Source organism: Corapipo altera, unplaced genomic scaffold (genome assembly GCF_003945725.1).
Source record: "Corapipo altera isolate COAL_440 unplaced genomic scaffold, ASM394572v1 2b, whole genome shotgun sequence".
In the NCBI taxonomy this organism is placed as follows: Eukaryota; Metazoa; Chordata; class Aves; order Passeriformes; family Pipridae; genus Corapipo; species Corapipo altera.
Window position 1 is genome coordinate 27,953,057 of NW_020884874.1, and position 13,713 is coordinate 27,966,769.

The 13,713-nt window shown below is 39.6% G+C and overlaps 1 protein-coding gene across 5 annotated transcripts in view; it reads right to left on the reverse strand.

Annotated features, from left to right (window-relative positions):
• Positions 1 to 1,623: 1,623 nt before the first annotated feature.
• Positions 1,624 to 13,713, reverse strand: part of PLEKHG1 (pleckstrin homology and RhoGEF domain containing G1) — a 127,917-nt gene continuing 115,827 nt past the window's right edge. For all 5 annotated transcript variants that reach the window (XM_027633993.1, XM_027633992.1, XM_027633994.1 and 2 more), the window contains 8 exons: positions 12,110 to 12,143; positions 11,007 to 11,102; positions 9,709 to 9,747; positions 9,249 to 9,271; positions 8,161 to 8,379; positions 6,899 to 7,021; positions 4,444 to 6,109; positions 1,624 to 3,482 (listed from right to left, as the gene is read on the reverse strand). In XM_027633993.1, the coding sequence (XP_027489794.1) occupies positions 2,380 to 3,482; positions 4,444 to 6,109; positions 6,899 to 7,021; positions 8,161 to 8,379; positions 9,249 to 9,271; positions 9,709 to 9,747; positions 11,007 to 11,102; positions 12,110 to 12,143 (3,303 nt within the window). In that variant the 3' untranslated portion in view covers positions 1,624 to 2,379. The remainder of the gene's footprint in view (positions 3,483 to 4,443; positions 6,110 to 6,898; positions 7,022 to 8,160; positions 8,380 to 9,248; positions 9,272 to 9,708; positions 9,748 to 11,006; positions 11,103 to 12,109; positions 12,144 to 13,713) is intronic.

Below are 13,713 nucleotides of genomic sequence, written 5' to 3' on the forward strand. Positions count from 1 at the left end.
GCGCGGCGGGGAGCGCCGAAGCCAGGCAGCGCCGCAGCGCCGCGCTCCTCATCCCTCCGGAGCGCTCCGGCAGCGGCGGTGCAGCAGCGGCGCCGGGACGGAGCGGGGCGAGGGGGCGGGCGAAGCTGGAGCACCGCCTGCCCTCTCGCCCCGCTCCCCGCCCCGGCGCTCGGCCGCTTTCGCTTCCGCTTTTTTTGCAACAAAATATCACCATCCAAGCCACCTCCAAACATCAGCTCCGACAGGGAGAACCCATCACCTCCCTCCCCCGCCTTCCCCAAGGAACAGCACCCAAAGCTTTTGCATACTCAACGTTTATTAAAAATAGTATGAAATGGCCCCTGGGAGAAGTTACAATGCTAGTAGAAGTCCCTTTTTCTGTTTGTTTGTTGGGTTTTTTTTTACCACTCCCTCCCAACTCCACCGATTGCATGAGATGCGAGTTAAACATTCCCCTAAGCCGTTTAAACAAATCGACACGTGCGCGCACATATTTACCTTCTATCCATATTTACAGTACTTTACAAGCTATATTAAATAAATACGGGCTCTGCTACACCTCAGCGTCTTAAATATGTACAACATTATTTCTCAGTCAGATTTTACTAGATACGGGTCCTATCACAGTGGATGTGCTGACTGTAACAAGTATCCCTGTGGTATGAGCTAGCAAGTACCATGACCAACCAGCCCTCAAAATAACAATTTCTAGCCCATGCAAGGTATGTGTGGTAAATAATTTAATCCATTCTAATAAATTCAAGTCCTCAAATCTTAGTCGACAAGTAGTTAGCTGTACACTGACAACTTCAGGTTTTCCTCATGGTAACCAATGTAGTAAACAGTCAGCTGTTCCAGAAGTACAGTGCTCTGTAGCTTAGGGGAGTGATAAGTGGTTAGTAAAAATAACATTTCTATGAAACTCCTTTGTTTATTGATATGTTTAACTCGGTACTGGCTTTATCCATGTAATCTGAAGAATTTAAGCACCAAAACAGAACAACAGTCACACAAAATGATCAGTGTAGACATATTTAGGCTCTCCTTTAAGTACAATGTTTTCAAGTAACAGAATCCAAAGCTGTGCAACAAAGATGACAAGGAGGAGTAAGTGCGCATGATATTGGAAAGCCTGTCTTTGCTCTAAATGGCAGCATTTATTCGATACATTATTTGCAAAATAATGGAATGTATTCTCATTTTTTTATCTACTATTATTGTACACAAATTGGATTAGAGTTAGCCCTGGCTGATTTAGCAAATACATCTTCTACCTCTCTCTGTCAGGAAGGGTTATTTCCCAGTACAGGAGATGTATGCCCTAGGGACGGCTGCTTGTCACTCAACCACCAGTGTCACTGAACCACTCTATGGGCTAAACATGCTCCATGATCAGTATTTCACCCAAGTACCTGGTCAAGCCTCATTCTCTTACAGGGTTACTGACACTGGGACTTGAACAAAGGTCCAACAGGTCACAGCTACTTTGCAAACTCTCACACAGCAGCTTTCAACTGGTGGATGCTGAGCTACATGATACTCAAATTTTCCTTGTGTGTCACAAACACCACTATCACTGGAGGTTCCAAAACTGGTCTAGTCCTCTTCACAAGTGGAGCTCCCCTTCTATTGCCAGAACCATTCCCCAGACGAGGACTATGTCACATCCACAGGTTCTCATAAAAAGCCAACACTGCCTGTCTTCTGCTGACTATGCAGTTCCAGAAAGTAGAAGAGGCTATCAAGCAGTAGGACTAGATTTTGTTTAAAATGTAAGAAGCTTGTTGTAAAGTAATATAGCATATGCATTGGTCCCACACACTTGGAATCTGTCTGATGAAAAGTAACGTGCAAAAAAGTATGTGCAATTACGCACACTGTCTGTTGGTGTAATTACCAGAACCCTCCTCAGAAATTTGCCCAGCCACAGGAGCAGCTACTCAGCTAAATGCTCCTGTATGTAGGCAGAGTACTCACACAGGTATTCTGGAGGCAGAACACTGGAAACTAACTGGAAAGTCCAAATACTAAGGTTTCCACATGATAAAATGCTTTAAGAATCAAATGGTATCAGACCTGGTTAGATGGTAAGAATGAGGTGGTTATGACACCTAACAAGGGAAGAGATGCAAAGATCCAATACGAGATGAGAAGTCCACCTGCACTCCAGAGAGGGACTCCAGACAGTGCACATATGGCCTTTTTTATGTTCAGGATTCTAAACCACTTTAAAAGAGATACAGTTCACATCTATTTACAATATTATTGTGATACAATGCCTGATTGTGTAATATTGTGGAAATACATGATGCCAGTACTGATTGTCCTAGTATATACTCTGTGATAATAAGGCAGTACAGCTAGAAATTATTGAAAGCATCAAGCAAAGCTACTTGAACTGAGGCACTGAAATTTTTCCCTTAAAGACTGTACAATATTCTGCTGATTAGGAGATGGTACCCTCCACAGGTAGTCATTCAGTTTATCTGAATCACTATATGCAGTCAGATATGGGGTAAGCGCCTGTTTGCTGTTGGCAGACTTTGCAGGAGTACAGGAGACAGTTTTGCCACAGAGCGTTTCAGAAGGAACAGCGTCTGCATTACGCAGTTTAGGATCTGATTTCCTTATTTGGTTCTGAGAAGTCTCCAAGTCAGATCCCTCATCTTCAGACTTTATTTCAACATAGTCATCATCATCCCCTTCTCCTTCTTCAGAATCTTTGAAATTCGAAAAATAGTTCTGAGTGGCCATCTGTGCTGTCAGAGGGGAGGCCCTGTTCACTCTCAGGACTTTTTGAGAATCCTGCAGAATTATATCTGAACAGTTTTCAGGGATCTGCTTTCTCATCTCCGGCCCTGTACATGCTGAAGCAATACCAGGACTTTGATGATTGTTGAATCGGAAGTTCCTATTCAAATGGAGCTTTTTCTTGTCAATTTCATTAGTATATACAATTGATTCTCCAGACCTGTTGACCACAATTGAGGAAGATGACTGCGACCTACTGTATGCCTGTGGTTTTACGTTGCTTACTCTCCTCCCAAGTGAATTATAGATGTGATCTTGATGTAAGTTTTCTTTGTTCGGTTGGCTTATAATGGCACTCCACCTCTGTGCTGGGACATGTAAACGATTAGAAATCTGAAGGGAAGGCACCGATCCAGCTGATAGCAACTGCTTTGAAGTACTTTTTGTACCAGCTTCTGCATATGAGTTCTTAGACTTTGGGTTTTGGGATTCAGACCATGGAGAGAAGTCGACCAGCTCGCCGTTACTGTATGTAGAATGCAAAAGCCAATCTTCTGCTCTTGGGCATTCGCTGGCAGGCTGGGAATGGGAAGGTGATGTGGCCACGGGTGTGGAAAACCTCCCAGCTGATGGCTCCTGAGGAGTGGTCCAGGCTTCCTTTTGGACCTTAGGAGTACTGTCTCTAAAGACAATTTGGTCATAAAGCTGGGAATATTCAGCTATTCTGGCACCTAGAAAGGAGAGAGAATTAACTTAGCAGAGACAAGGAATCCATTCCAGTTAATCATGTGAAAATTTAAAAATCTCAAAATGCTTAGTATCAGTCAAGAGAAGATCTTTCAAGTTGTGCAAATATATTTGGCCTCAACAAAGTAACATGAAACAACGGAAGCTGAAAGACCCTTTGCATTGCATTTCAGTACACTGTATTGAGAAAAAGAAACATAAAATATCTTGCTACAGTGAGCAGTCATGCAGGACACAATGCAGCCCATAGTTCCAACAATATGCTGCTCGTTTCATATTAAAATGGAAAATAACATTCTAAAAATGGCCTGGTAAATAAGATATTTAGGGACTTTTATAAATATCACAAGAAGGCAAGAATGACACTCTAGTGCATGGAGTCTGCTGGCTCCATGTTCTCAATTTGTTTCAATTGACCATGGACAAAAATAGTTCCAGAACTCTTGCATATCCATGACTTTGCACATTGACAGAACAAGACCACCATCTCTTTCTTATCTGACCCCATTCCTTGTGCTTATGGGTGTGATTGTGGATGGTATCTGAGCAAATGTACATAACTTGTTAGATGGTGAACCATCTTGAAAATAAACAATTTAGTCAAACTCTGGAGATCACACTATTAAAGAAAATAACTGCTTTTCTGTAAAGAGGCCAATAGTGCTTTGAGCATGATTTCTATTTCCAGTCTCAGTTTAATTGCTCTTTCCTGACACCACCCTGCTATTTCTTCCCACGGTTATCAAGCAATGACAAGAAATGAGATATAAGGGACTATTCATGTTAAAGCAGTCCCAGAAAACTCATCTCAGTGGTAACACAGAAAATATGATACTGATACTCAATGAATAAGGTGGGGAAAATTCATAATCTTCCAGTTCAGAACACAGAGTTCACTGAAAGTTACTCAAGAAATGTATCCGTGTAGAAACGTTTTTAACATACCAATAGCAGGACCCCCTTGTTTCTTCTCCTCCAGAATAGCAGCAAGATCTTTGTGTTTCAGTTTCTGTTGTCTGCTAGCTGGCTGTTCCTGCTCTGGACTTTTAACTTTCAAAAGCTGGTTAGCCTTCTTAATTTTTTGACTGTATTGCCTTGCCATCATAAAAACTCTGTTCTTCGTTTTATCCACAACAGCCAAGTCATTTTCCACACTCTCTGCACGCACATTGGACAGAACATTGTTGGCAGGTTCATATGGACTATCTACAAGAGGTATCTCACTGGAGTAGGAAGATCTGTTCAGACTCATAAAAGAGTTCTTGCATGGTGTAGTGTCTTCAAGCCTGAGATTCGCCTCACTAATGGTGGCAGCCCTGGGCTTCACAGTTTTAGGGAAAATAGGAGTTTCTGGCAGAGAGAGAGTAGACAGCGAATACTCTACATCTTTACTCAGTTCAGGTGTACTACCAGAATGCAGCCTTTCCTGTATATCATCTTTACAGACAGGAAAGGCTGCAAGGACACGGTCTCTTGTCTTTTCCTCATTTTTCTTGATATAGTTCTCCAGGTCATTCCAAATCTCATCTACTTCCTCTGAGAGTTTATCTGCTGCAGACTTATGGGACAGAGAATCAGAGTTGGAGGAGCTATCTACTAAGCTCAAATAGTCATTGTCAATGGGAACACGATGGTAAGGACTTTCATCTTCACTGAACTGGAGACTCTCTTCAGAAACAAAATGTGGTAGATTGTCACAATATGCAAAGTCTTTTTCCAAAAAACTTCTCCTTTTAGAGGTTTTTAAGGGGTCACATTTAAAATTCAATAGTGGTGTTTCTGGAAGCACTATGGTGTCATAGATGTTGTCTTCAACAATCCTGAGCTCATCCAAACTTGAAGTAGGTGCTTCTTTACTGAGTAGTATCTCCTCCCTACCAACACAAACGAAGGCCCTGTTTTGATTTGCTGTCCTCTTTTTGGATGGTGAATCTAAGCTGGTTTTGTTTTCAGTCTCATAGAGAGAGTCTCTAGCAGATCTCTGGGGACCACGGTGTGTCTCCTCCCTTCTTGTCAGACCCATCAGCTTTAAGTCATCATAGCTTATATTATCATAAACATGTTCAATATCATCGATAGTCAACTCCTCTGAAGATTTGGGATATGCATTCCTACTGCTCCCTTCTGCTATCTTCACTTCCCTTTGAGAACCACGCTCCACTATTTTACATCTCATGCTGGCTGGACATGTGTTACTTTCACCAGCACTACTGGCCCGTCTGACAATTTTGTGACGAGTGGGGCTGGAAGTCTCGTTTTGATGCACTACCCCCAAATGCCAGCTGCATGGACGCCCAGAAGAACCCCTCCTTTCTCCACTGACAGCTGAGCTTGCATTGGACATAGACAGTGATGGTACAAACATTTGATAATCGTCTTCATCATCTTCGTTCTCATAAGGTGGGCGCCGGCTGGGAAACAATGCCTGCCTGATCTGATGGTCCGTCCAGATGTTTCTGACAGAGGTACTTCCTCCCAGGATATTCATGATTAGTGAGTTGCTCTGGGTTGTGCTGAATTGTCTAGGAGACTGTGGCTGTCTAGCTGCGCAGGAAAATGGAAGGTCAGTATTCAGCTGGGTTGACTCTTCATCTGAGGGGTCCTTGGAGCTCTGTGAAGATTTCAAATTTGCAGGTAACATTAGCATATCCCTGCAATAATACAGCAATTCCCTCCATTCACAGAACTGTCATAGCACTAGTGGGTCCTGCAGCATAGAATTGTGTGCAGATGGACAGGGCAAGCAGGCTCCTCAATAGAGAGCCAGGGACCAACGGTGGCAGTGCCAGACTACTTTGTCTTCTAATCCTTACCATGGCTCAGAGTTCACTATTTAATAAAATCTTACTTCAAATACAAGACAGTAGCTTATGTTAATGCATGAGTAATTAAAGGCAAATTTGTTTGGCAGGGGTTAGATTAAACCTTTTATGCTAACTCTGCAGTTTTACAGTTGGATTAAGCTAATCTGAGTCTGGGCTTGTGCCAAAAGTTCTGTTCTCCTCCCTTTCCCCTTGCCTATAACCCTAGCAGAAAGAAATCTTCTGCTCTTTAGCATATGCCACTGAAAATTTCTTTTTTCTTTTCAGAGTAAGTTTTCATCCAGATCTAATTTACAGCAAGGCCACATGCTTATGCCAACATGATGCTGCAGAGATTGCCAGAGGCTGGGAGAGAGAGGGAAAGATAATTCCTTTTGGCTTAAGTTAATGCTGATTGGTTTGGTTAGTTGCTTGTTTTCCCAGCCCCAAAAAGAACAGCCTTTCATCATAGAGATGAATATTTCAATGATATGAATACTAATACATTACAGAAACTGTAAATTACGTACTTAGGTAAAGCAGATTTCTTTGACATATATATGATGCATAGCAAAACAGAAGTAAAAATAATTACATACCTGCATTTCACACTTGTTGACATTAAGACTTCTCCGTTTTTCAACATTTTCAGCAGCTTGGCTATTAAGTCTTTTTCTTCCCCCTTTTGATTTCTGCAGTGAGTTTTGCTGTACTCCCTGTGATTTTAAAGAAAAAAAGCAGGGGAGGGGTAATAAAACCTACAGTTCTTTGTACAGTCTTGATCACAGGAATTATCAGCAGCTAGAACAGGTCAGGGATCCACACTGGGAGATTAATAAACTCATGAGTCATCAGAGCACTGCCACAGCAATGATTCAGAGCCTAGAATATCTGTGAAAGTATTGTTGCCACATCTAGTATTAAACACTAAGCTACTAGTACACACTTTTACAGTGGTATTCTTTTGGGTTTACTCATACTTTTGTACTTACTCATTCTTTTGTACAAGCAAGGGGGAGAACTAGAAGACACTGCACTACACTCATACAAGATACTATTTTGTCAAATATTTATAATGCAAATACTGTAATTTCAAAGAGGAAATGCACAGTAAGCTTCAAAAAATTTCAATAATTGATTTGATATAATTAAAAAAATAAATGGACTGCACAAAGATATGACCTCAGTATCAACTAAACAAAATAAACTGAAAACCTAGATAATTCAATACAGGCCTATTTCAAAGCTGGGGTTTTAGTCTTTCAAAGGTACTACATACGTGCAGAAATATCATACAGACTGGGAAACACTACCTTCTGTGCAGTAGTAACAGATAAAGACTCTCATTTTCAGAAATTCTACTCAAAACTTTTCATATTTAAGTTTACACATTCCTAGCTACTGCCAGGAGCTCATAAATCAAGAAACATCACATCACCTGCAGCAGTGCCTGAATCTTAATATTCAAGTCTTTGCTTTGGAGACCTGAAGGCACTGTCTTTGCATGTGGCCTAAAAAGGTTTCTTTTATGACACCAGCTGAAGAAGTAAGGAAAAGCCAGTTGTAAACAGGTAAAAACAGCAGCTTTCTGTCAGAACTACGTTTGAGGACTGCAAAGGACTAAGTAAAATCTTGTTCAAGTAGTGGGAATTTCTCCCTCTCTATAGTGGCTACTTTTACATCTTCTCTGTTAAATGCAAGAGAGTATTGTGTGAAGTCTAAATAAAAATATATCTAAGAAGAGAAAGTTGTAAACACTTGCAACGCATTCTTTCCTCATGGCTGTTTTACAGATAATTTTAATCTCTCTTCCATCCTCCCCAGGAAAAAATGATTTTATTTTTTCCCCTCTTTTTCCTACCTGCTCAGACTCTTCTTCATCATCAGCATCAATCTGTTCTGTAGCAGAAGTCTGAAGATTTTCATCCTGGTCGCTGCTGTAGGCTGGTTCAATAGACTCTTGAAATTGGCTCTCCAGCCCACTGGATTCCAATGCAACCTTTTTCCTAGAATTCAGCAGGGCTTCACTTGATCCTAGTTTGGTGGCTTGAGATAACAGAGCTCCCTCAATACCAATCCGCTTAAAAAAAAAACACCACAAAACTTTGATTAGAAGTTTATAGAGATTCTATATTTTTGTAACACACTGTTTTACTTACAGGCAACATTTAAGCTACATTGAGTTAGCTGCACTGAAATGAGATTTATAAAGGTATAAGTACAACAATAAGTATTTTCCTCTACAGTATTTTGAATGGAAAAAATATATGCAAATCCCCACTTCCCTCACCTCCCAAATCATGACCTTCAGTGTTATGGCATGACAGTGAAGTCATATCTAATGTACCCTGTTTATAAAACTTCCACAACACCCCCACTTTAAATTCCATTCTAAATAAAACCCTAAGACTCAAAATTCCACATGAGACTTTCCAACTGTACTGGTAACATCATTACAAATTCTTACAGGAAATGTACAAATTAGAAATGCTCATTTCTATCTGCTCAAGCTGCATCTGCTCTGTTTGGTGATATGTCAGGATTTATATATACGATATTTATTTCAGAGTGAGCTGAAACTTTCCAGTCTTATTTAATAAATGCAGAGATAATGTGCTCCAAAGAATAAACACTATCTTTATATATAGCACCTCCTTGATTCTAGTGGTATTTTTAAGTATTCTATAGCCCTAGTAATTGATTGTACTGTATTATAAATCACAACAATATATGGATCAGTAATTTTTTCTTTATTAAATATTCCTGAAATAGTAAACTGTATTTCTATTGTTTTCATTCCAGTAATCCTATTTGAGATGCTAAATAACATTTACAGGTTTGTTTCCATTCTTAAAGTCAACACAACCAAGAAGATGCAGATTCTTCAGTAAATACTGTGCTTCAAGTCAAAGGAATGTGCTAAAACAAGAAATACAAGAAATGGCTTACCTTCTGCATATCTGGACTTATATCTGAAAACAGAAATAAGTAAATGATCAAACTGTTATCAGTTTTTGCCCATTTTAATGCGACACTTATATCCCAATTACAAATTTCCCAAGGGGTGTTGAAGGCAGCAGCAATTGAACAAACAGACTATAGGGTCTGTGACAAAACAGACAGCACAAGATTTACCAGAGTTCCACTTGAGGGCCTAATTTTGCAACACTGCTATGTTATGAGCAACCATCCATGATGGCCAAGACTCTCTGTGTTCAGTTGCTAGGATGTTTACACAAACCCCAAGTTTGGAAAAGCAGACATTAAACTCTGATATTTTGTTTTCTTTTAAACTTCCTCCTCCCCCCCAATGTATTTAGGGACAGTTATAAGAAAAAAGAATCCATCTTTACTTGTTCTACAAAGTACAGAAGCACTAGGTCAATAAACAGTAGACAAAGTAGCTTACCATTTGATTTCAAAACTTTATGGACTCTAGATGAGGGTTCTGAAAATGACAAAAACAAGTTTAAGCACTCCAGCATTCCAAAGAAAGCTGGGGGCATCTTCGCCAACTTTTTATAACATAGATATCAAAATTTAAGCTTCTGAGCCCATGTAATGAAGCCAGAATTTAATTTCTTTATCTCCCGACTTCCCCAAAAAAACCCCCAAACTATTTCTTGAAGTGCCAAACCTACAGCTGTTACCAAAGAACATATGTTTCTCAATGCAATAGAAGCTGCCCTCCATACAAGGCACACATAAATTTTTATCCCATGTTAAGATTCCTGCTTTCAAAAGACTTGGTCATCTCTGTTGTTACACTAAGTTGTTGGAGGTTTTCTGTTCGAAATATGTATGAGGTATCAACAACTTAAGAGGGCTTAAAAAGTGTAGGTAGATGAACATTATATAGGAGGCCATTTGATCAGTATTTTGTATTATTCCTTTCACAAGCAGACCAGCACCAATGCAATACTACACCTCAGAAACAAAGGAAGATGCCTGAAATGTAATTAGAACTTGATTGTTTTTCAGGCATAAATACTGTATGTTAAATCATTACACGTTAAATATTTAACATGTTAAATCATGTATGTTAAATATTACATCAATACCCTCATTGGTCTTGTTAAAGTCATTCCCAATAAACAGTGTTACACACTCCAAATTGATAAGGTCTTTAAGGAGACAAAGAGACAAACACAGTGACTGCAATATGAAGTCACACAACTACAAAGACAGTAGTGTCTTTGAGAGGAAACTAACAGTAATTATGGATATATGTTCAACCTAGAAGGAAGAACACCCTCTAAAGTCAGCATAACTATTTCTCAAATCTCTATTATCCATAAGGTATTACACTAAGTATAGATAGCAATCATGTTTTGAAATAACAAGCCTATCATAATCAGGATGGAATCACTTCTGAGACAAGTTACTGCAAAGAGGGGGAAATGTCAGATTTAAATAATGTGACTGGCTTTCTTTTATCCATTAGAAAGTACCAACTGTTCTTTGTGCATCCACCATTAAAAATGGTGGTTCATTACATTAAATGCAAAGAGTGGATAAAAACCACAAATCACAGAAACAACAAATAGTTAATAAGATGCTTCACCCACATCTGAAAGATACTGTGCCATGTTAAATCTGCACAGTGTGCAGATTAAAAACTAATTGCATATGCCCAGCCTCACTCATCTCTAAACAGTCCTGTGTGGTTTTCCTTTTGTCATCTGGATGGTAAAGGAGTTTATTCACCTGATTTCCTTCTCACTCTGTGTGGAGCAGTGCCTTCCTTAGGCTGATATGATGATTTCATTTCTCCCTCAGGGCTATAGTGGAAGCCTGGGTGATCTGGGGAACAAGCAGAGGCATAAAGAATAAGAGAGTGACAAGGATGGCACTTCATGTGCCTTGGCTCCCTTTAGAGGCAGTACCATCATCCCTTTATGACTGATATAGTGGCACCTCATCAGAACCTGGAGCAACACAAGCAAGATATGCTGCTCTAGGATAGCTGTTAACCAGCCAGCCAGGGAAATGCTTTGCCCATGTAGTTGTGCCTGCCTCCAGATGGCTAACCCAGAAACATTTATCCACCACCATCACGTTTCTTTGCCAGTTTCTCAGTCAGAGCCTTTCTGACCAACTCTACAACAACTGTGTAAATAAATAACAAGCCTGTTATACTCCAAGACTTCCTCAGCATTTATATCCTAGGATTACTGCTCTCATTCTCCTACACTGCCAAGGATTACTGGTGTCATGAAGAGCTGAAGCATCTTGCACCAGTGAAGGCAGAAAGGAGAAGATGCAACAGTAGGGACTGTGCAGATGGGGCTGTGCTCAGAGCACAGATAGCAGCATCACGTGCCTTCCTGTGCTGGACTGTGGGACACACACAGATAAACTCTTCAGATGTAAGAAGACAAGCGTCACTATCCTCTAGCTGCAGGTTTGCCAGCATGAAGAAGTCATAGCATTGCTATGTACTTCTTAAAGGTGTGTTTGCATAATGCTAGCCCTTCAGTGCGTACTAGCCAGAAGAAGTTTATACTACAACACAGGAAAGATCACATACTTAGTCAGCATGGAGTAAGCAAAAGAGATTGACCAGTGTTTACAGTGGGTCTTATTTGCCTCTTCCTTTCTCATCAGCTTGTTGGTTGCAGACCAATCAGCCCAAAGCCTACAGAGCTCCACAGGATCTGCATCCAATTTTGCCTTTTCCAGCAAGGTCATAATTCAAGGAACATAAGCCTGACCTTATTCCATCTCAAATGAAATCGACAGCTAAAGCCAAACTTTTGAAGATGGTTTTATTATTTTTTTAAAACAAAAGTGAAAAAGAACCAACTCACGTATGGCATCCATTTCGAGAATTGCCTGTTTGGCCTGGAAGAGTAAAAGTAACAAATGAATGAATGAAAAAGTTAATCTGTTAGTAGCAGGACAAATTGCATTGCATAGTACAGATAGTAGTGAGTTTATATGCAAATAATGGCAAGTTTATTTTTGAACTAATAAATATGGTTGGCAGCATTATTTTTTGGTTTGTATTTTTTTGTTTTTCTCTGTATGTTGGACGTGTTACATATGTGAAGAAGAATTTTGCTGGCAGGAGCTTACCAGCCCAGAATTTAAAGCCATAGATCCGTGTCTCCATATCCTGCTAGGATTAGCAAAAAACTGGCCCTAGTATCTGGAGTATAGTGCTCTGGAATATTTTTTTGGTGATTCACAGAACATTTCCTCCCTAAAAATCAAATAGTTTAACGCCCTTATTATTTTCTTACTCTGAAGTTGTTGGCACATAAAATGCTATCAACATTCCTTCAAGAGTTTCCTTGAGGTAAAGCTATTAAAAAAGAATAATCATAATTTGGCTCAAGTGAGACTGAAGCAGGATAAAAAGTGTCTCATGATTGCTTAAATTTTTTCCCCTTTTTGATAGGAAAAAAAAATCTGAATGTTTCAGCAAGCGTATCAGCTAATAAGTAAGAAAATAAACTAAACTGAAACACCACATCTAACCTGCTTGCCCTTCTAGAGGTGCAGTTCAGTAATTTTCCACCAGGTGTCACATGTGGACTACTGTTAAATTCTCCAAAAGCTGGGCAGACAGAAGCCTCACAACTATCAACTACCGGTTTGTCAGAAACAAAATAAAATAAAAAAAATGTGCAGATAATCACAGAGATTTATGTTAGACTTTTCCTTTCTAAAGTGCCATTATTTCTCAGAGCAGAAAATATTTTTAGTTATGCATTTCTTCCACAGATTAAAAAAAAAAATCTAGTAAGAAGTAAGAAAGCAATTTGATACAAAAGCTGAGATCAAGCTACAATTTTTTTATTTTTTTTTACAACCTAATAAGTTGCAGCGATTATTTACATTGTAAGGATGGATACTAGCATAAACATTATACTTTCAATAGACTTGGTCAACAAAGAATTAAAGAGGAGAACTAGCACTAGGAACTGATAGGGCTTTTTTCTCCCATAATTCTCTTTTTGTTACACTGTTGAAAATGAGCATTAGTACAGTACAGTGCACACATCAGCCACAGTTAACAGTTTTTAGCAATTACAGCCAAAAACTCGGTGAAAAAACAGTCAGGAAAACTTAAAACCCAACCATAAACTCGGTGTGAAAGAAATCCTGTTTCCACATGAGTCAGTGGTTGCTGTGTCTTGGTAAGAGCTAACTAGGCTTAACCTCCTCTGAGAGGTGGTATATGTTACACTGGGAAGCATCACCTGAAGCTCTAAGACTGGATTTCATAAATAAAAGGACCAAATTTCTTTATTTTAAGATATTATAGCTATTGGTGCCTCATTTTCTCTGGCATAAAGCTTGCTAGCTATCTCACCAAAAAGGGCCTATATGTCCCAGCTAAGGACGCAGGGTTCAGGATGGGTGTGTGTAGTTTTCAAGTAAAGTGTGTGTTGCCAACAGTTTCACT